This window comes from Benincasa hispida, chromosome 1 (genome assembly GCF_009727055.1).
Source record: "Benincasa hispida cultivar B227 chromosome 1, ASM972705v1, whole genome shotgun sequence".
NCBI lineage: Eukaryota > Viridiplantae > Streptophyta > Magnoliopsida > Cucurbitales > Cucurbitaceae > Benincasa > Benincasa hispida.
The window spans coordinates 62,151,183-62,174,984 of record NC_052349.1 but is presented as its reverse complement, the minus strand read 5'-3'; the positions used below and the strand labels follow the sequence as shown (position 1 = coordinate 62,174,984).

At 34.9% G+C, this 23,802-nt stretch overlaps 1 protein-coding gene across 1 annotated transcript; it reads right to left on the bottom strand.

The window, feature by feature from the left end:
• Positions 1–415: 415 nt before the first annotated feature.
• Positions 416–3,388, bottom strand: LOC120073557 (transcription factor MYB53-like). The gene is made up of 4 exons (XM_039026388.1): positions 2,389–3,388; positions 2,098–2,227; positions 1,739–1,983; positions 416–856 (listed from the first exon to the last, which is right to left on the bottom strand). The coding sequence occupies exons 1-4, from the start codon at positions 2,522–2,524 to the stop codon at positions 537–539; spliced, it is 831 nt and encodes a 276-aa protein (XP_038882316.1). The 5' UTR covers positions 2,525–3,388; the 3' UTR covers positions 416–536.
• Positions 3,389–23,802: the final 20,414 nt, after the last annotated feature.

Genomic DNA, 23,802 nt, shown 5'->3' with positions numbered 1-23,802 from the left:
TTTCGGAACTCCTAGAACTTTCCACATCCTCTTCTCTACATCCTATATCATGTCATGTCAGTGCCCCAAACAGTTCTCTCACATATAAAATTAAAAGCAATTTATTAGACCATTTAAAGTTTAGAGAGCTAAATTGAAGTTGTTAAAGCACTTACTCAAACTTATGATTAAACCAAAATTAAATTAAACAAAAAGCTAGAATGCAATTTTTCATCCAAAGTATAACGTTTTATCGTAGCACCAAACATTTTATTTTATGTAAGTTTTAAATCACCAATTGACCCAAAAATTTAAGTAGATAAATGATGATAAATTTAATATTATATAATCTAACCGCAAGCGTTATCGACTAGAGGATTTATGATTTCAATTAGCGCAAAAAAAAAAAAAAAAAAAAAAAAAAAAAAACCACCTACAATTTACATATATTAGTAATTAGTTGATCACATATTTAATCTATGTACAGCGATCTGTTTCTTCTCATAAATTTAAAAGGAAAATTAAAATTAAAATTTTGACTTAAAAAAGACAGAGATCTAGGGATCCATCTCACTAAAGAAAGAATAATCGTCGAAGATCAGGACGTCGGCGGACGGAGCTTCCACTGGCGGAAGCGGCGGCAGAGCATTTGAAGATGAAGAAGAAGCCCACATGGAAGCTCCGCTTTGGCCGCCTGAAACCGCCGCCATATCTGGTCGCCGGTGAACTACCGTCGACGTTGGATCATCAGAGACTCCGTAGACCTCCAAGTCCGGCAGATGGGCAAAAGGAAAGGACATATTCCGATTATGTTGAAGCGGTCGGAAAGTGGGTGTGAACGGAGAAATTGGAAGTTGGAGAACATGGTGTAAATATTCTGTTAAATTAAAGAGCATCGGATTAAAATAATAAAATTAGGTATACTGGCAAATATAGCGATAAGGTCTAAAGTATTTATAGGTACAGTACAATACAAAAAATTTACAAATATAACAAAAATTATATCCAACTTTTAGAGTCTATCAATCATAGACCATATTACTAATACGAATAGTATCGATAGAGTCTATTATGATTAGATTTGACTATAATTTCAATTCTTTAAATATGTTATACTCTGAATTATTAGTCCAAATACATTACTCATTCATTGCTATCATCTTAGAAAGTAATTAATTTTACTCTCATAGTGTTCTTTTTTTTCCCTTAATTTCTAAGTTAGTTACTTTTCAATTAATATTAATCATAATAATATTTAGGAACCAAGATATAATTTAAATCTTAACTAACAATAGCCTACTTCAAAGAAATATTCATTTTTTATACGGCAAAGTTTTTCATGTAAATTTCTTTTAGTTGTAATCTCTGGATTTTGAAATTTTAAGATTCTATTTTAATAACAATTTCATTTTTTATTTTGTGTTCTTGAATTTTATGATTGTTTTATATCATTTTTTACTATGATTATTACATTTCCTAGGGTTTGTCAAATTCTCAAAACAGATAATAAATTTTTAAAAACTTTTTTTTTAAGTTTTCGAGTTATAAAAAAAATTTAAAAAAAATAAATAAATAATAAAAAGTATAATCTAAATTTTTGAAGGGGACAGTAGCCCTTTCCTTCTTCCTTGGGCTTTACTTTTGTGTAGGGTAAGTATACATATTTGTTGAACCTTTTGGTAAATTTTGAAGGTTCCAAATTAAAAAGAAAAAATGTTAAAAATATGAATAAAGAAGATTCTATATTATGTAGTTTTACCTTGTAAAGTGGCCATTTGAAGAGCTTCTAGTTGGTGTTCCAATAGAGGAAGGTCAAAATGAAGAAGGTTTTGGAGATTTAAGAGAGGATGAAGATGAGAGTAGAGGGTATTCTTGTAAATTGTGGGCATGGGAGTCATGGGATCAAAACCCATTTGAATGGGCTTTTTTCTTAGATGAGTATTCCACAAATTTTTTATCTCATTATCTGTCCGTCCTGGTAGGTGACTTGCAATGACAGACCATCTTCCAAACAAAAAATTACAAGAGAGATTATTATTATTATTATAGAAATAAAAAGAGAAAAGAAAACATAAGTAAATAGAGAAATGAATATTTATACTATAATTTGTTAATTACTTGTTTCCATGGATTGAATGGAGATTGAGAATGGTTTGTTGTTCCTCTTGAGAAAATTTTCCTCTCTTAATATCTGGTCTAAGGTAGTTTGTCCATCTTAATCTACAACTTTTCCCACATCTATTAAGTCCTGAAAAAAATGATTAATAGCAAAAATTTAAATTTAAATATAGCCCTTCAATTTTGAAAATATGTCCCTCTCTTTCTTTCTTCATTCTATTTCTCTAAAAATAGATAGAGGAGAAGAAGGATAAAACCCATCGTAAGAGACATTATATATATATGAATTACCGGCGAGTTGAGGGAGGGCACGCCATCTGCCATAGCCATATTTTGTAATAAAAGAAACAAGTTTCTCATCTTCTTCAAGAGTCCAAGGACCTCTTTTGAGGGCAATTTCATCACAAGAAGAAGGAGATCTTCCCATATTCTACTTTCTTTTTCTATATGGTTTTGTTTTGTTTTTTCTTCTTCCCAATTTCATCAAGAACTCAAGTTTATATAGGAAGTATACTTAGCCTTTTTATTTTATTTTATTTTTTTCTTTACTTTTTCAAGTTTTTCAAAGGCAAAAATGGGAGGGAGTGCTGCTAAGTGGTGGCTCCCACTTGGAAACAAAAATGTTTTTGTTTTTTTTTCTTTTCTGGTTGATCTAAATGTCAATGGTTCCCCTTTTTATCTACCTTTCCACAATACCAACTGCATTTCTATTTTGGTTGAGTTGTTCTTTTAAGTTAACCAATGTGTTTGGATACTCTTTCAGATATAATAAATGATTGAGAAATTTTCGAGATAGGAAAAATGACAAACTATTTATATAAATAACAAAAAAAAATATACTGAGACACGAATAGATTTCTATTAACCTCTATGGATGATAGACTTGTATCAATTTCTATCATTAATAGTATCAATAATACACTTTTATCAGTTTCTATTATTGATAAACAATTATGGACTTCTATCAGCATCTATCAATGATAGACTTCTATCAGTTTCTATTATTGATAGACTTCTATCAGCATTTATTAGTAATAGACTTGCGTCAGCTTCTATCACCGATACATGCCGATGGACTTCTATCAGCATCTATCTATGATAAATATTGATAACAATATCTATCACAACTATAGTAAATTTTATAATTTATGTAAATATTTTTCTTTATTTTTCTATTTTTGAAAATTCACTTAATTTTCATTTATAATTTTTCACCTATTTCAAATTTTGTACCCTTGTCTAGATATTTTATGTGGATATTAGTTTTAGTGTTTTGTTGATTCAATTTTGATTGGTTTGTTAATTGAGTTAATGAGTAAATTTCCTAACTTAAGTTTTAAGTAATTATTTTCTTTAAAAAAAATGTTGAGGAATATAGGTTAATGTCATCATATTTAGCTAATTATTAAATAAAGGAGAAGGGAAAAATCCTAAATTTTGTGATTAATTTGTTTCCAAAAAAAAACTCATTTGTTTAAAAATTATAATATTATCTTTGACCTTTTTTTAAAAAAAAATGTTTGTTAGAATGTTGGATAAAAATTAAGATTTAAAACGATGTAGGAATAATATAGAGCAAAATTAAATTGGTACACAAACTCCATCACAGCGTACAAAATTATCTTAATTTCCATCCAGCAAGTCCCAATTTTCATTATATTATGTCATTCCAATGAATTTCATCTTCAAATGTAATTTTGAAATATTTATAAAAGATTAAATGTAATATTGCAGCTTTTAAAATGATAGAAAACATATATTAAATGAATGAAAATTTTTGAAGTACCTTTTAGTCATTATTTACCTTTGATTTGTTTGGATGAATTCGAAGTCAAATGTTAAATTGTTTCACTAAATATGGAAGCAAATAGGAACTTTTCTCTTAGTTTTTAATGTGATTCATCTCGACCTATATGTAAATGGAAACTTCTAAATCTGAAACTTTTCAAATCGATTCCACAATCAAAGATATCCAAAGAACTAGGTCTTGTATCAAATATATCACTTTGATTTTTTTTTTTTTTTCCCGAAATACTCTTAGAAAAATGGGGGTGTGATCTGCTTACGCCAAAAAAATATCTATCCACCTAAGTTGACATATTTCAGTAATTTCAATAATAGCCCATATTTCAAAATGAACGTTGTAATTTACTTGTACCAAAAGGCAAGTAGGAAGCTTTTTTTTTTAAAGAAAGAATTAGATGATATCATTTCAACGATACTTTTTATTTATAGGATAAATTGCAAAAATCATCCTTAAAATATGATAGTAATTGCAATTTCACCCTCAAAATTTTAATCGTAAAAGTTGATCTCTCAAATTTATATAAGTGTTAAAATTGGTCCCTCAAACTTAAAATACTTGTAGAAATTAGACCCCAAGTGATAAAAGTTGACAGGTTGGAAAAAATAGGCATGCGCAGTGGAAATGGGGATCAATTTTACTCTAATTACACAAAAAAATCATACAATCCTAAATTAATTAATTAGGGTTTTTTTTAAATATTACCTTTGAAACTCCCGAAACTCTTCTATCTCCGCTCGAACACGAACTGAACAACCACTAGAGCTGACCTACTATCCTCTGGATTCAGAATCGGGTTGTGGGACCTGATGGATGAAGAACCCGAGAGAGAGAAAGAGATGAAAATAGAAGATGGATTTTTGGGTTGGGTTTGGGTTTTGAATTTTTCTCAAAAAATTGTGTTTTTTTCCAACCCAAATTTAGAAACCAATTTTGGCAAAATGTCAAAAGTCTTTTATCCAAATCGAAAGCCCAAATTTATAGAAAAAAGTTATGCAAAATTGCATGAAACAAATTCATAAAAACCCAACACCTCAAAATCCACTATCTAAGTGGGCTTGATGTCTCCACTATTAGCCAACACCTAGCCCACTATCTTGTTAGTGGAATTATCCAACAAAAGTTTGAATTTTCCCACTACCTTTAGTCAAAGGGCAAAATAGTCATTTTGTCAAAGTCAAACTTTGACCGAAAAGCCAACATTTTGACTTTTATGATTTTTTCCATGTTGACTAATTTTGACCTTCCAAGCATGAATCCGCATTCATTTTCTCGAAATTCAAATCACATTGAATATAAGGTCGGTCAAAGTTTGACTTTTCAAAGGCAAAAGTCAACTCTTTGAATTTTTACATCTTCAACCATTAAAGTTATATCTCTAAACTGAAAAATCGACCACTATATCACATATACTTGTAAATTTTTCTCTTTTCACCTAATTTGAACAATTCGAGTTATTCTATCATACTATTCTAAGTTTATTCCATATCTAGTAGGGGAACCTAATGGACCTATAGATCATGGGCTCCAACGATCCGAGATTAGTTGGCTAAACTCTTTTAGACGGAGCTAATCAACATTCGTTAACTCACGGGTCATTCCACTATAGTCCCGTAGTTGCACTCCCCTCACTATAGATATATTTGTGTCCATACGATATAACCATGATTAGTAAGCTAATCTTTCACAGGTTGTTCGTAATCTCGGCTGGGTCATAAAAAGTGTTTTACCCCCGAGACTACATCTTATTCCTTAAGTTCCAATGATGATCTAATGAACAATTGGTTTAAGGTCCAACATATAAACCGAACCCCTCTCGAGCCAAGGAGGGGGTGGGAACCCCTTATTTAAGACCTGGATTCAGTACTAAAGAGAACAACCTATCTACTATCCTTATAACGGGGTAGGAGTGAATTCCGTCTTCCACCCTATGTTCCCAGCTATCCACCTGATCTTACCCCTGAAATGGGAGGCTTATTGGGCCAACGATAATGAGCTGCCCTCACCTATGCAGATCTAAGGATAATTCCGAGTGAATAGGAGTTCATAGTTAGCTCAAGATTAAGATTAAGTTTCCTAAGTTATCAATTAATGAAATAGTCAGTTTTATACATTAAACGGCGTTTAGAACGTAAAAAATGACTATTTCATGGTTCAGTCTTATGTAAACTCTTTACATAGGATGCCCCTATTTTCATGTCTCCACATGAACGGTTTAGGATCACATCGTTCGTACTAACTACAAAATGGGTCGCATCCATAGTGTCCCCAGAATAAAGCGCCCAATCTTATTCATATACTATAGATCATTTTGGCTATATATTTGAACTTGATCCACAGTTATGTCACTACATAAAGTTCAAACTTAAACTTAATAACCTCGGATCAATAAACTAAGGATCAATTTTACTCTAATTGTACAAAAAAACCAACATGTGGTATCAGAGCATGTTTTAATTTTTCTCAATTGCATGTGGTAGGTTTCAATTTATTAGATAAAATTGAGATTGGAAACTAAAATGGTTTTTAGGTTTTGGATATTAAATTAAGTTTTTTTTTTTTTTTTTTGTAGTATTAATTTGTAATTGCTCGCATGTTTATGAGCATTAATGTGTGGCAAAGGGTCTGTAAATTTGCTAGAGTTATTAGAGTTGAAATTAGGCTGTAATTGCTCGGTTCCGGGAAAGAGGACAGCTTCAAATTTGGAGAAAAATGGCTCATAGACCCAAAATAGCCACCAAACCCGAGAGAGTGCTCCCAGACCTGACCCGAGCAGCGCTTCAACCCGGTTTCTCGCACACCTACCCTGCCTAGATCTGACTTGCGTGCTCCGCCCGCTCCAGCCAACTCACGCTCCAGCGTCCGTTGACCGCCCCTGCAAGCGTTGACCAGCCAGTCCAGTTGAGCTGGTTTGACCGGTTCAACCTGGTTTTTGGAGTTTTTGGATTGGCTCGAGAGTTTTTTGGCCGGTTCAAGTTGATTCAAAAGTGTTTGAAGCTGGTTTGAGAGCGGTTTTTTGTCTACACCAAATTATTATTGTAATAATTTAGTTGTTAGTTTAATTTAAGAGCCAAAACCAATCCATTTTAGGGTGTTTAATTAATTATACATGTTGATGTATGTTTTAATTAAATTTTGAATCTTGTTGTGCATATAGTATGCCATATAGATTTAAAAGTCCTACATAAGGTTTAACATGTACATGCATTTGATATATGTTATAATTGTTATAATGTATATAGTATGCATGTTAAGTTTTTTTAATATAAATTGTTATATTAAAGCATGATCATTAAGTATGAATGTATGTTATAAATGTATAGATTCTAGAGTTATAATGGTTATAATTTTTATATTTATTAATTGTTATAAAATAACCTGACTTTAAAATCTATAACAAAGGTAAAAGTTGCATGCTCACCTAGGATTAAATTGGTGCAATTTCAATCGGCTTTTCTAAAGAGTTAGAATAGGTCGATTACTTGTTAAACAAAGAGTTATTTACTTACCTGGGGAGATCTTGTCTAAGGTTAGGGGTTCTTAAGATGACGGTTTACGGAACACCTCCTACCTGAAGATCAAACTGGCGTCTAAGTCAAATAACCCTGGTTTTAATGAGCATGCGTGAGAGATGTGAGGTAATAAAATTTGTTTATCACCAAGACATCACAGGTTAAAATCTAGCATAAGAGTTATACATGGATCTATCACCTAGACTTAGGATATGTTTAATTTAGCTGAAATATATCTCTAAGTATTTTTTTTAATATATACCCTAAACCGTTATAGAACACTTCAGCTAGAGAGAAGTAGCGTACTTTTAGCTCTAGCGTCCCTAAAAGTTCACATCGTGAGGTCCATGCAGGGCTTTGGGCCGTGCTTAGGAGCATACTCCCTTCGGAAAGTGTTTGCATGGATCAATATCAAGGTGAATAAGGGAAGTAGTTCGCAGTAAGTGGGTGAGGGGTATGTAACAACATATCCCACGGTCTCTTCCATTAGGTCGCACCGTGAGATTCCTATAATGTGCTTGCATGTCTACCCTAGAGCGACCTTTCCCTTCGGAGGGTTGTATTATAGGATTTGGAACACCACGAACTCCAAATCTGGATAGGCTCTCTTAGATCAGTTTTCATATTGACCTTCCACTTTCGAGAGCATGTTGATTTTGGTTTCTAAAATCCAAAAATGGAAGATTTCACTTACAAGAATTACTAAGATGTTAGTATATTCTCGACCAAAGTAGCGATAACTAAAGTGTTATTAGAATAAAGAGTTATTCTAGGGTTAGCATCTAGTCAAGATTGTCTTGGTTCAAAGGAGGAATAATTGACTGCCCTTCGGTGGAAGTTACTCTAAACTTTTGAAATATCGTTGCAAAATATAATGAAGGGTACATTATTAGTTTTTGCTAAATTAAATTGGTTTCTTTGTGATTATAGTTTTTCTAAAAGAATATGTTTATCTTTTTCAGCATGAATAGCTCAATAATTCAACTCTTAGCTTCCGAGAAACTAAACAGCGATAATTATTCGGCATGGAAATCAAATCTAAACACAATACTAGTAGTTGACGATCTAAGATTTATCTTAACTGAGAAATTTCCTCAAGCCCCAGCCTCAAATGCTAACCGAACTGTTCGGAAAACATACAATCGATGGGCCAAAGCCAATGAAAAGGCCCGTGTTTACTTGCCAGCATATCTGATGTTTTGGCAAAGAAACATGAATCATTACCTACGGCTAAAGAGATAATAGATTCATTAAGAGAAATGTTTAGGCAACCATCATGGTCCCTTAGACACGAGGCAATTAAGCACATTTACACGAAGCGGATGAAGGAGGGGACCTCGGTTAGAGAACAGTCCTGGACAGGATGATGTACTTCAATATCGCTGAAGTAAATGGAAGACCCATTGATGAGGCTAATCAGGTTAGCTTTATCTTACAATCTCTTCCGAAGAGTTTTATACCTTTTCAGACAAATGCGTCTTTAAATAAGATAGAATTTAACCTCACTACCCTTCTTAACGAGCTCCAGCGATTCCAAAACCTTACTTTAGGTAAGAGGAAGGAAGTGGAAGAAAATGTTGCTACCATTAAGAAAAAGTTTATAAGAGGATCGTCCTCTAAAAACAAAGCTGGACCCTCTAAAGCTCAAATGAAAAAGAAGAGAAAAGGGCTGGCTCCCAAGATAAGAAAGGGAAAGAAGGATACAGATAAAGGAAAATGTTTCTACTGTAACCAAAACGGGCATTGGAAGAGAAATTACCCGAAGTACCTTGTAGAGAAGAAAGCTGAGAAAATGGCACAAGGTAAATATGATTTACTGGTCATTGAATCATGTTTGGTGGAATATGATACTTCAACCTGGATACTAGATTCAGGAACCACTAATCATATTTGTTTCTCGTTTCAGGAAACTAGTTCCTTTAATGAATCTATTATCTATTTAGTCGTAGCTAAGGATTCATATTTCTTTGCCAAAATATCAAACATGCTGGCAAGAATGTAAACACGGGTCTTTTCATTGGCTTTGACCCATCGATCATATGCTTCCCGAACAGTTCGTTTAGCATTTGAGGCTAGGGCTTGAGGACATTCCTCAATTAAGAAAAATCTTAGATCGTCAACTACCAGTATTGTGTTTAGATTTGATTTCCATGCCGAATAATTATCGTGTCGTTTAGTTTCTCGGAAGCTAAGAGTTGAATTATTGAGCTATTCATGCTGAAAAAGATAAACATATTCTTTTAGAAAAAATATAATCACAAAGAAACCAATTTAATTTAGCAAAAACTAATAATGTACCATTCATTATATTTTGCAACGATATTTCAAAAGTTTAGAGTAACCTCCACCGAAGAGCAGTCGATTATTCCTCTTTTGAACCAAGACAATCTTGACTAGGTGCTAACCCTAGAATAACTCTTTATTCTTATAGCACTTTAGTTATCGCTACTTTGGTCGAGAATATACTAACATCTTAGTAATTCTTGTAAGTGAAACCTTCCATTTTTGGATTTCAAAAACCAGAATCAACATGTTCCCAAAGTGGAAAGTCAATATGAAAACTGATCTAAGAGAGCCTATCCAAATTTGGAGTTTGCGGTGTTCCGAATCCTATAATACAACCCTCTGAAGGGAAAGGTCGCTTCACGGCAAACATGCAAGCACATTATAAGAATCTCACGGTGCGACCTAATGGAAGAGACCATGGGATATATTGTTACATACCCCTCACCCACTTACTATGAACTACTTCCCCTATTCACCTTGATATTGATCCATGCAAACACTCTCCAAAGGAAGTCCGTTCCTAAGCACGGTCCAAAGACCTGCATGGACCTCACGATGTGAACTCTTAGGGACGTTAGAGCTAAAAGTACGCTACTTCTCTCTAGCTGAAGTGTTCTATAATGGTTTAGGGTATATATTAAAAAATACTTAGAGATATATTTTAGCTAAATTAAACATATCCGAAGTCTAAGTGATAGATCCATGAATAACTCTTATACTAGATTTTAAGCTATGATGTCTAGGTGATAAACATATTTTATTACCTCACACCTCTCACGCATGCTCATTAAAACTAGAGTTATTTGACTTAGACGCCAGTTTGATCTCCAGGTAGGAGGTATTCCAAAAACCGTCATTTTAAGAACCCCCAACCTTAGACAAGATCCGTTGAAACATGTTTGGTGGAATATGATGCTTCAATCTGGATACTAGATTCAGAAGCCATTAATCATATTTGTTTCTCGTTTCAGAAAACTAGTTCTTGGAAAAAGCTTGAAGAAGGTAAGATAACCCTCAAAGTTAGAACAAGAGAGGTTGTCTCAGCTGAAGTAGTGGAAGATCTGAAGTTGTTTTTTGAAGATAGATATCTAGTACTTAAAAACGTTTTGTATGCACCTCTAATGAGAGGAATTTGATATCTATCGCTTGCATTATAGAACAATTATTTACAATATCTTTTAATATAAATGAAGCGTTCATTTTTTGTAAAGGTATTCAAATTTGTTCTGCTACACTTGAAGACAACTTATATAAGTTAAGACCAACTAGAGAAAATTTTATTTTAAGTACTGAAATGTTTAAAACATTAGAAACTCAAAATAAAAAACAAAACTATTTCTTCAACGCCTATCTATCGGCACCTAAGCACTGGTCACATAAATCCAATAAGATTGGGAGACTGGTCAAGAGTGGACTTTTTAAGTCGGTTAGAAGATAACTCTTACCTCCACGTGATCCTGTCTTAAAGAAAAAATGAACAAGAGATCTTTTACTTGGAAAGGTCTCAGAGCCAAAGTACCCTTAGAGCTCGTACATTCGGACCTTTGTGGACAATGAATGTCAAGGCTCGAGGTGGGTATAATATTTCATCAGTTTTATTGATGATACTTTCAAGGTATGTGTCATATTCACCTGCTTCATCACTTAGTCTGATTTCTCTTGAAAACTTCAAAGAATATAAGGCTGAAGTTGAGAATGAATAGGGTGTAAAACAAAAGACACTTCGATCGGATCGAGGTGGAGAGTATATGGACATACGATTCCAAGACTATTTGATAGAAAACGGGATCCAGTCACAACTCTCTGCACCTATTACGCCTCAGCAGAATGGTGTATCGGAAAGAAGAAACCGAACTTTATTAGATATGGTTCTCTCTATGATGAGCTATGCTCAATTGCCTGATTCCATTTGGGGATATGCACTTGAATCTGCTATCCATATTTTGAACAACGTTCCCTTTAAAAGTGTTTTAGAAACACCTTCTGAGCTATGGAAATGGCGTAAAAGTAGTTTACGTCACTTTAGAATTTGGGGTTTCCCAACACATGTGTTGGTACAAAATCCTAAGAAATTGAAACATCATTCAAAATTATGCCTATTTATAGGTTATCCAAAGGAAACAAGGGGTGGTCTGTTTTATCATCCTCAAGAAAACAAGGCATTTGTATTAACAAATGCCATATTCTTAGAAGAAAACCACATTAGAAATCATCGACCACGCAGTAAAATAGTGTTAAAAGAAATTTCAAAAGACGCTACAAATATACCTAGTTCATCTACTAAAGTAGTAGATAAAGCTAGTATTTCTAGTCAGTCACATCTTTCTCAAGAGTTGAAAGTGTCTCGACGTAGTGGGAGAGTTGTTCATCAGCCGACTGCTATTTGGGTTTAGCTGAAACTCAAATCATCATACCTGATGAGGGCGTAGAGGATCCATTGACCTATAAATAGGCAATAAATGATGTGGACCATGACCAATGGATAAAAGCTTCGAAATGGAGTCAATGTACTTTAATTCAGTCTGGACTCTTGTAGATAAACCAAGTGATGTGAAACCAATTGGTTGCAAATAGATCTACAAGAAAAAACGAGATCAAGCCGGTAAAGTACAGACTTTTAAGGCTCGATTTGTGGTAAAGGGTTATACCCAGAGAGAGGAAGTGGACTATGAAGAAACTCTCTCCTATTGCCATGTTAAAGTCGATAAGAATACTCTTATTTATTGCAACTTTTTATGACTATGAAATTTGGCAAATGAATGTCAAGACAGCCTTTTTGAATGGCAATCTTGAAGAGAGTATTTATATGGTTCAACCAGAGGGGTTTACAGTTCAGGGTCAAGAACAAAAGGTTTATAAGCTTGAGAATTCCATTTATGGATTAAAACAAGCTTCTAGATCCTGGAATATAAGGTTTGATACTGCAATCAAATCTTATGGCTTTGAATAGAATATTGACGAGCCTTGTATTTACAAAAAGATCGTTAATTCTGTTGTAGTGTTCTTGGTTTTATATGTCGATGATATTCTACTCATTAGGAATGATGTAGGATATCTTACTGATGTCAAGCAATGGCTAGATACACAATTCCAAATGAAAGATTTAGGAAATGCGCAGTATATTCTTGGAATCCAAATTGTTTGGAATCGCAAGAATAGGACACTAGCCATGTCTCAAGCATCTTATATAGACAAAATGTTGTCTAGATATAAAATGTAGAATTCCAAAAAGGGTCTGTTGCCTTTCAGACATGGAATTCATCTGTCAAAAGAACAATGTCCTAAGACACCTCAAGAAGTTGAGGATATGAGAAATATTCCCTATGCCTCCGCAGTTGGAAGCCTGATGTATGCAATGTTATGTACTAGACCTGAGATATGTTATTCAGTAGGGATCGTCAGTAGATACCAGTCTAATCCTAGACGTGATCATTGGACTGCCGTTAAGAACATCTTAAAGTATCTCAGGAGAATTAGGGACTACATGCTCGTGTATAGTGCTAAGGATCTGATCCTTACTGGATACACTGGCTCTGATTTCCAAACTGATAAAAATGCTAGGAAGTCTACATCTGGATCAGTGTTCACTCTTAACGGAGGAGCAGTAGTGTGGAGAAGCATAAAACAGACCTGTATAGCTGACTCCACAATGGAAGTTGAATACGTAGCTGCTTGCAAAGTAGCAAAAGAAGCAGTATGGCTGAGGAAGTTCTTGACAGATTTGGAAGTTGTTCCAAATATGCATCTACTCATCACCTTGTATTATGACAACAGCGGTGCAGTTGCAAATTTAAAAGAACCTCGAGGCCATAAACGGGGAAAGCACATCAAACGCAAGTATCACCTTATCCGGAAAATCGTACACCATGGTGACGTTGTAGTGACCCAGATACCTTCTAAACAAAACATTGCTGATCCTTTTACAAAAACCCTCACGGCTAAAGTTTTTTAGGGTCACCTACATAGTCTAGGTCTACGGTGTTTCTAAACTAGGACAAGTGGGAGAATATGTTGGGCATAAATGCCCTAGTTTATTGTATTTATATGTTTATTGCACTCATATGTAATATTAATTTCTCACAGTTAAATTCAACATCGTTTGATCCTACTAGAAGTTTTAGTCCAAGTGGGAGTTTGTTAGATTTTATGTCCTAAAACTCGTAGTTTGTAATATCATATTCTTGTTCAATAAAGTTATTATTGAAAATCATTAGTAAATTTAAATTCTATATTCATGAATCCAATAAACTAAGGATTCGAGACTATTAAGTTTAAGTTTGAACTTTATGTAGTGACATAAATGTGGATCAAGTTCAAATATATAGCCAAAATGGTCTATAGTATATGAATAAGGTTGGGCGCCTTATTCTGGGGACACTATGGATGTGGCCCATTTTGTAGTTAGTACAAACGATGTGATCCTAAGCCGTTCATGTGGAGACATGAAAATAGAGGCATCCTATGTAAAGAATTTACATAAGACTGAACCATGAAATAGTTACTTTTTACGTTCTAAACGTCGTTTAATATATAAAACTGATTATTTCGTTAATTGATGACCTAAGTAACTTAATCTTAATTCTGAGCTAACTATGAACTCCTGTTCACTCGGAATTATCCTTAGATCTGCATAGGTGAGGGCAACTCGTTATCGTTGGCCCAATAAGTCTCCCATTTCAAGGGTAAGATCAGATGGATAGCTGGGAACATAGGGTGCAAGACGGAATTCACTCCTACCCGTTATAGGGATAGTAGATAGGTTGTTCCCTTTAGTACTGAATCCAGGTCTTGAACAAGGGGCCCCACTCTCTCCTTGGCTCGAGAGAGGTTCGATTTATAGCTTGGACCTTAAACCAATTGTTCATTAGAGGATCAGTGAAACTTAAGGAATAAGATGTAATCTCGGTGGTAAAACGGTTTTTATGACCCAACCGAGATTACGAACAACCTGTGAAGGATTAGCTTACTAATCATGGTTATATCATATGGACACAAATATATCTATAGTGAGGAGAGTGCAACTACGGGACTATAGTGGAATGACCCGTGAGTTAACGAATGTTGATTAGCTCCATCTAAAAGAGTTTAGCCAGCTAATCTCGGATCGTTGGAGCCCATGATCTATAGATCCATTAGGTTCCCCTACTAGCTCATATGGAATAAACTTAGCCCAGTATGATAGAATAATTTGAATTATTCGAATTAGGTGAAGAGAGAGAAACCGACAAGTATATGTAATATAGTGGTCGGTTTTTTAGTTTAGAGATACACCTTTAATGTTTAAATGAGATTTAAATATCAAGAATATGAATACGTTCATATTCGAAAGCTCGGAAATAATGGAAATGGTCAAAGATGTAAAAAGTCAAAAAGTTGAATTTTGACTTTAAAAAGTCAAACTTTGACCGATCTTATATTCAAATGTGATTTGAATTTTGAGAAAATAAATGTGGATTCATGCTCGGAAGGTCAAAAATTAGTCAACATGAAAAAAATCATAAAAGTCAAAATGTTGACTTTTCGATTTTGACAAAATGACTATTTTGCCCTTTGACTAAAGTTAGTGAGAAAATCCAAACTTTTGTTGGATAATTCCACTAACAAGATAGTGGGCTAGGTGTTGGCTTATAGTGGAGACATCAAACCCACTTAGATAGTGGATTTTAAGGTGTTGGGTTTTTATGAATTTATTTCATGCAATTTTGCATGGCTTTTTTTCTATAAATTTGGGTTTTCAATTTGGATAAAAGACTTTTGATAGTTTGCCAAAATTGGTTTCTAAATTTGGACTGGAAAAAATCACAATTTTTTGAGAAAAATTCAAAACTCAAACCCAACCCAAAAATCCATCTTCTATTTCCATCTATTTCTCTCTATCGGGTTCTTCATCCATCGGATCCCACAACCTGGTTCTGAGTCTAGAGGATAGTAGGTCAGCTCTAGTGGTTGTCTTGTTCGTGTTCAAACGGAGATAGAAGAGTTTCGGGAGCTTCAAAGGTAATATTTCAAAAAAAAACCCTAATTAATAAATTTAGGGTTGTATGGTTTTTTTGTGCAATTAGAGTAAAATTGATCCTCATTTCTGCTGCACATGCCTATTTTTTCCAACATGTGTAAAAAGTCAAAAAGTTGACTTTTGACTGCCCTCAAACTTATACAATTATGACAAATACAAAAAAGTAGCTTTTTTTTAAAATGCAATTGAGTCATAAATATTTCATTTTCATGCTTGGGAAAATTGCAAGGGCCCATTTATAGGTGCCCAAATGAAAATTAATCTTAAGTTTGGAAATCAATGACTTTTGGGCTCCTTTTCTTCTGCATTTTTTTCTTCCGCCATCTTCTTCTACCTAAGGAGCGAGATCGAGAATCAAGAAGTGAGAATGAGAAAAGAGAACTAAGAAAAAGTATCAAGAAGCAAGATCCAGAATCGAGAATCGAAGAAAAGCCTTGTTGGGGGGAAAATTGAAGAAGCAAGATCAAGAAGCGAGAAACGAGATCGAGAAGAGAGAAGTGAGATCAAGAAGTGAGAATTGAGATCGAGAAGTGAGATTAAGTTCGCTCTCAGTCCATTCGCGGGTTGGGTCGGTAATTTCATAGCGCGCTTACATCAGCAAAAAGGCCAAATTACATTCAATTTCATATTTATGCCCTTGAAAAAAGGCTAGCTACAAACTTGTCACACTTCCTCCCAAGCTTACCTCTTTCACTCGAAATGAGGCGTAAGGATGGGAAATACCATCCTTTCGTGATATCTACTGTCCGTTCTAACATGTTTTGCTTACGAACCTGGGAAATACCATCCTTTCGTGATATCTACTGTCTGTTCTAACATGTTTTGCTTACGAACCTTTCAGCTAAGGAAATATAAAAATAGCTCTTCACTTAACTTATTTTATTACAAATAGTAAAATATTTACACAACTCTAGCTCTAACTTTAGATAACTCTAACTCCTAGGTTACAAAACTCATAATAACAAACTTAAGTTCTTTTAATTGCTCAAGTTACCTTAATTCCCCCAAATTAATCCAATTTAAGCTCCAAGTATCTCAATGATATCAATTAGGGCTTAAATCAAGCTTGAATACACTTAATTTTTCCCAAACCCTAATGTCATCCAAATTTTAGGATTTCACCGTATACTTTAATCCTTGAATTATCTTAAAATTAACTTAATATTCATAATTAATTCAATTCCAATGTCAAAACATCTTAATAATATCCAAAAGAACTTAAATTAAATTTAGAGACATCTTCATTACTCTTAATTTGGTCCAATTTGCCTAATTTCTCCATTATCCCTAATTAGGGTTTACTTAACAAATTAACCTTCGTAATTCACTTCAAGATTAACTTAGAACCTCAAATTCTTCTAATTTTAAGCCTAAAGCATCATAATAATAATAATTGGACTCCTAATTATGCTTAAAAACACCAAGCTTAAAATTAAAAGTCAAACTTAGTCAACCAGTCAACCCAAAAAGTCAACTTCATCTTCAACCTCTAGCCTTTAGGTAACCCATTTTTTGTCATGTTTTTCCGACGACACTCTGGTGACCAATATTTCCCAATCTAGTCATACTCACTCAAATTAACATATACCAACATCTTAGATCATGTAAACTTCCTTGCCTCCAAGTTTAGAGCTTCGAGATGCCTTGAATCGTCCGGCTTGCCCAAGAACTCCATGGTGCCCGATTTTACGGCGAGAAGTTTCATAATCTAAATTCGACAAATTCCGGCAAAAAAATATTCAAGTCTAAGACAATAGAACTCTTAAGAGACCTTAGAAGTATCTTACCATCAAGTTCAAAGCTTCGATTTGGCTTGTAGCTCCACAATTTTGAAGAAAATCGAGAGCGTCCCCTATTTTCACGATAACTCCGACTACACTGCTTTCCTTCTTTTTTTTTCTTGTGTTTTCGGCCTCGATTCTTCAAATTAAACACTCCACGACCTTCCTCTCAACTCCCTCTATGATTTAACTCTGTTTTGCCCAATTTTTATCCACCCAAATTGATGAATTTTTCTCCTTTTATAGATAAAGCCCACCGAATTTGCATGTTGAAGCTTAAATCTCTGATTTCCACCACCTACTTGAGCCTCTCCACGTTCCTAGCTGAGTAATTCATCACCTCTTGGCCATCCAATGGAGAGAATTGAGAAAGACACCCCAATTTGGAGGAAAACCCAAAATTTCTTCCCTTCTCTCTCTCCATCTCGAAATTACACCTTTTACTTGAGGTTTTCTTTTCAATTCCAACTCAAGCTTCACTTTACAGATCTCCCTACACCTCCTACTTACCATTAGAAGTTCCAATTTCTCCAAATTTCACTTATTTCAAAGTGTTGACTTTTGTTGACTTTGACTTTGACCGTCGACTTTGACTTTGATTTTGATTTTGACCCGAGCATTCCTAGTGAAGGAACTCTTATCAAAGAGTACCTCTGAGCAGAAGCAAGATTGTTCCAAACTCATTGTAACAGATTTATCGCATTCACAATCAAACAGACTAGATATGCATTTACAATAAATTACAGGCATGCTTTGAAATTTTAAATAACACAAGGGACAAAAAACATACCAATTGAAGAACCCTTCTTCACAGAAAACTCGTTCTCGTCCAAGGACTGCTCCTCTCGCTCTTGTTGAGATCGTCCAAGCAATGGTCCACCGAATCACGATCGTCTACCCACGAACGGACTCCTCACGAACTCGTGTAGGGAAGACACCACCACTTGGAACCCTCGATATTCTCGGTGTGAGAATCCAGGAGGTGTGGGCTCTGTTGGATTTGTTAGAGGGAAGGAGGAAGAAACAATCGTATACCACGACCAAGCAAGTGGGAGAAGTCGAGTGTCTATCGTATAGACGATACTTGATCGTTTAGGTAGAGGTACACAATCGTGTAGTAAAAGGGGTGCGATCGTATAGAAGATCGTTTAGTAAACGCTCAGGCACGCGATCGTTTAGGAAAAAGCAAGACGATTGTTTAGTAAAACCTATGCGATCATTTAGTAAACCGCGCGCGTGTATATGATCGTTTAGAAACATTGAGCTATTGTGTAGGCTCTCGGTTTGCTATGCGATAAGCAGTATACACTACTTGTGAGCGAATGTCTAATCCCTTGCAAAATGAAAACGATTTTCATTTTATCCTTCAGTTACGAAAACTGAATACAACCTCCTACTAACTCATGCGGTTACGGAGAAAAAGTCGCCACAATTATTCCATAATTGTTAAAATAATAAAAATAATAAATATAATCTTATTATATTTATAACCTATGGTTTTTCATATCACGTCATATTTATATCATTTCCCTCCAAATAATGTATCTCATACATAATGTCAATCATATAAAATATAATTAACCAATTCAATCATATCATATATAGTCGAACTCCCTCTTGTCAATTTGAACACTTCAAACTGACCCAAAAACTGATTCTCAACTTGAATCCATTGAGCTACCAAGAGGACCTTATAGACCTATGGCTCAAAGCTCCAACGGTACGTGAATAGCTAACTAAACTCTTTAGCCACGAGATCCACCATCCGTTAACTGCTAGGTATTCCACTAAAGACTGATAGTTAAACTCTTCTCACCACAGATATATTTCTGTGTCCATCGGATATAACCAATCAATAGTACGATAACCCTTCACAGATGCTCGTAAGTACAGCTGGATCAATTTACCGTTTTGCCTCTAACTCCTTAAGTACCACTGATCCCTCTAATGAACAATACAACATAGTCCTATATGTAGACACCTTTCGGGCCATGAGAAGATGTATGATGCCATATCATTCAAGCCTCGGAACCAGCCCTTAAGGGAGCAATCTATCTACTTACCCATGCTTCGGGAAATGAGTGAATTCCATCTTGTGTAGCTGAGTTCCCAACTCTCAAATCAGACGAATCCCCAAAGTGATAGGTTTGAGTCAGCGATCTGGCCATTCACACCCATGCAAATCAAAGGATCGCCCTCAAAAGCAGGAGTTCCCAACTCACTCAGGATTGAGGTCATGTTACCTATGGTCATCCCTATGAAGTGAAGTCTCTGTCATGAACGGTGTTATATAACGAAACTATAACACTTCGTGGTTCGGTCTTATACAAACTCCTTTGTATAGGACGCCCCCGCTCACATGTCTCCACATGAATGATCAGGATTAGACCATCTATAGCAAGTCACAACACTTGTAACTATTCTACAAAGCGGGCCACATTCGTAGCATTCCAGGATAAGGTTTCCCTCCTATATCCATATACTATAGACCATTTTGGTTATCACTTAAGGCATGATTCACCTGTATGTCTCCACATACATGCTTAAGTTACAAATGACAACCAACGATCTTAGTTTATTGGTTTGTAGTAAATCAAATAAAACATTCAGTGTTCCATAGACAAAAGTTAAGAAAATATCATATATTATTATATCACAAGCGTTTGTTCAAAACTGTGTTTACAAACTACAGAACCCAACGAGAGTTTAGGGCATCAGCCCCATCACCTAGTTCATCCACGACTGTCCTTTATGAGTTTCACTAAGTTTGTTATCCTCAAATTATCCCAGATCTTCATTTTCTCCCTTTTGGTGAATCCATTATCGAACCCGTTTTACCTTTGATTACTCTCTTAATTAGAAGTTCTAGACTTAATCTCGAGTCCTTGAACACATTCTCAACTTGTAAATTTCCTTGATACATCCCTGAAAGAGAATAATAGGAGATAGGGTATCACAATTACCACTCTAAATTACCCCAAAAAGAGTAATAGGAAAGAGGGTGACCATTGACTTTGACTTTGATTTTGATTTTGACCCGAGCATTCCTATTTCATCCACAACTGTCCTTTATGAGTTTCACTAAGTTTGTTATCCTCAACTGTCCTTTATGAGGTCTTCATTTTCTCCCTTTTGGTGAATCCATTATCGAACCCATTTTACCTCCGATTATTCTCTTAATAAGAAGTTCTAGACTTAATCTCGAGTCCTTGAACACATTCTCAACTTGTAAATTTCCTTGATACATCCCCGAAAGAGAGTAATAGGAGAGAGGGTATCACAATTACCATCCCCCTTAAAAGAATCTCATCCTCGAAGCCATTTTTCCTCCCCTCTGGTTAAGCCATATTTCAACCCTGGATCTTTTCCACACCCCAAATTGATCTCAATTCCTGTATTGACCAACCTATATGGGGCTACAGAAACATATTCTCGTAGCCAGTGTTACCTCTCGTCATAGGCTCATAAAACGAATTCAAAAATCCTCTGACCATTTTATACGAGATTTCCTCTACAGGCTCAGATACCGAGTCTACAGCCCCTCTAACCATCCTGTTCGAGGTTTCATTCACTAGCTCAAAATTTGGATCAACAGACCCCCTAACTATCTTGTGCGGCTTCACCACCCTATTTCATCCCAGGCTTCACTTAGCCTTCTTCGAGGGTGTTTTATTATGCTAACCACAGTTTCCGAACATCTAATTTGTTTCCCAAAGCCAAACTTCCTATAGTTTATTATGTCCCGACTCTTTTAGGTACACACATTCAAACAATTCGATCAAGGAATTGTCCATGTAATCCAAGGGTGACTCGATTCATCCCTACCTTCCCCATCCTCTTTCCGATAGCGCTTGTGAGTTTCGGCCTTGGGTTGCTTGCTAGGTCTGCCACTTTTGACTCATGATTCAAGTGCTAACTAACATGTTAATTTTTCTAATGCATTCTAACTTTCCAACTTAACCCCCAAGCTTTCTAGAAACTTGCTCCGACATTAACTAGTCCCAAGTTTCCTTAACCTATAATCGTAGGTTTTCATAACCTTCATTTTTATCTTAACTTCTCAATTCCCAGAATCTTTGTTCTTGACTCGCTCAATCCCCAGATTTTTCCTCAAGTCTGGTACTCTATAGGTTTTTATAACCCAACAGACTCCCTTAAGCTTCCATAAACTGACTTCTCGAGGTTTTCATGAACCCCTAACTCTACCTTCCACTGCATAACCCTCAGGTTTTCCCAAAACCGTATGCTCTGTTACCAACTTGACACACCCTCTTGTGCTTACTCCTAAAGTCCAAAAAGAGGCATGAAGACGATAGACACCACCCTTTTGTAATATATACTGTCCATTCATTTCTATTTACCTTGTAACTCTTAAAATCAAATATGTCTAGTTTCAAGTTATTTTGATTACAATTATGAGTGTCTATACTAAGTAAGTTTACAAACACATTCTCGATTCTTGATAAACCCTAATGATTCCCTTGAAGGAACTCGTATTGAAGAGATCCTTAAGCGGAAGCAGACCATCCAAATTCCATTAATTATTGAAAATATAATTCACAATAAACATATGATAGATATGCATCCACAATAAATTACAGCATGCTTTTTGCATAAAAGGGTTCAAGATACATTACCTTTGAAGAACCTTTTTCTTCACGTATCCCTCGAATAATCACGAACCTAGTAACTTCTTGAAGACCTTCAAAAAACCTCGAACAGTAACCCGAACACGACCACAAAGAGTCATTGGTATTCTCGGGGTGAGAACACGTGAGTGATGGGCTCTGACTATTTGGGTTAGGAGGGATAGTTTGGACGTGGAGGAAGAAGATTGAGAGTTCTCAAGAACAAGAAGATAGAGCTTTTCTGCAACTCCATCATTCAGCAAAAACTAACGTAGAGGAAGAAGAAGAAAACCATTTTTCTTTTATTCCTCTTACCGTAAAATTAATAACCACCCACTAAAGTGATTGAAAAGAAAAGATGGAAAAATTATTATTCAAATAATAATAAAATAATATAAATAAATATGATAACTAACCTATCATATTATATTTATATTAAATTATGTATTATATCAAATATAACATATAACCTATAGTTTTAATATTGTATCACATATAATATAAACTATTATTTATTTTCTCTATTTTATGGCATTTAATATAAATCATATATATATTATATTTAACATCTATGAATCACATTCATAGAAAATATATTTGAATCTCATTCAAATATTTATTTCCTCCCATTAAACTATAATGTATCAAATATATTATGATAATTATATCATATATAATTGAAATAATTTAATTATATCATATATAATTCAATCCCTCTTATTAATTTGAACCATTCAAATTAACCCAAAAAATGATTCTCAACTAAATCCTTTTGAGCTACCAATGGGACCTTATGAACCTGTAGCTTAAAGCTTCAACGATACGTGAATAATTAATTAAACTTTTTAATTACATTATCCACCATCCGTTAACTGTTGGGTACTTCATTAAAGACCGACAGCTGCACTCTTCGCACTACAGATATATTTCTGTGTCCATTGGATATAACCAATCAACAGTACGATGACTCTTCATAAACTGCTCGTAAGTACAGTTTGGCAAAATTACCATTTTGCCTCTATAGTTATATCTAACTCCTTAAGTACCACCGATCCCTCTAACGAACAATAGATCATAGTCCCACTATGACCGGGTCAAGAGAGGGTGTGACGCCACATTGTTCAAGACCTAGAATCAGCCCTTAAAAGAGCAATGTATCTACTTGCCCCTGCTTCGAGGAAAGAGTGAATTTCATCTTGTGTAGTTGTGTTCCCAGCTCTCCAGACAGACGAATTCCCAAATAGTAGACATGTTGAGTCGGCGATCTAGCCACTCTCACCCATACAAATCAAATGACCGGCTTCATAGGTAGAAGTTCACAACTCACTCAGGATTCAGGTCATGTTACCTATGGTCATCCTGGTGAAATATAAGTCTCTATTATGAATGGTGTTATATAATGAGACTAAATATTTCATGGTCTGATCTTATACAAACTCCTTTGTATAGAATATCTCTGCTCGCATGTTTAATACATGAATGATCAGGATCAGATCATCTATAGCATTTTACAACAATTGTAACACCTACAAAGTGGATCATACTCGTAGTGTCACCAAGATAAGATACCCAACCTTATACATCTACTATAGACCTTAGGTTATCACTTAAACATGATCCACCTGTATATCTCCACATATATGTTTAAGTTACAACGATAACCTAAACATTAATCACA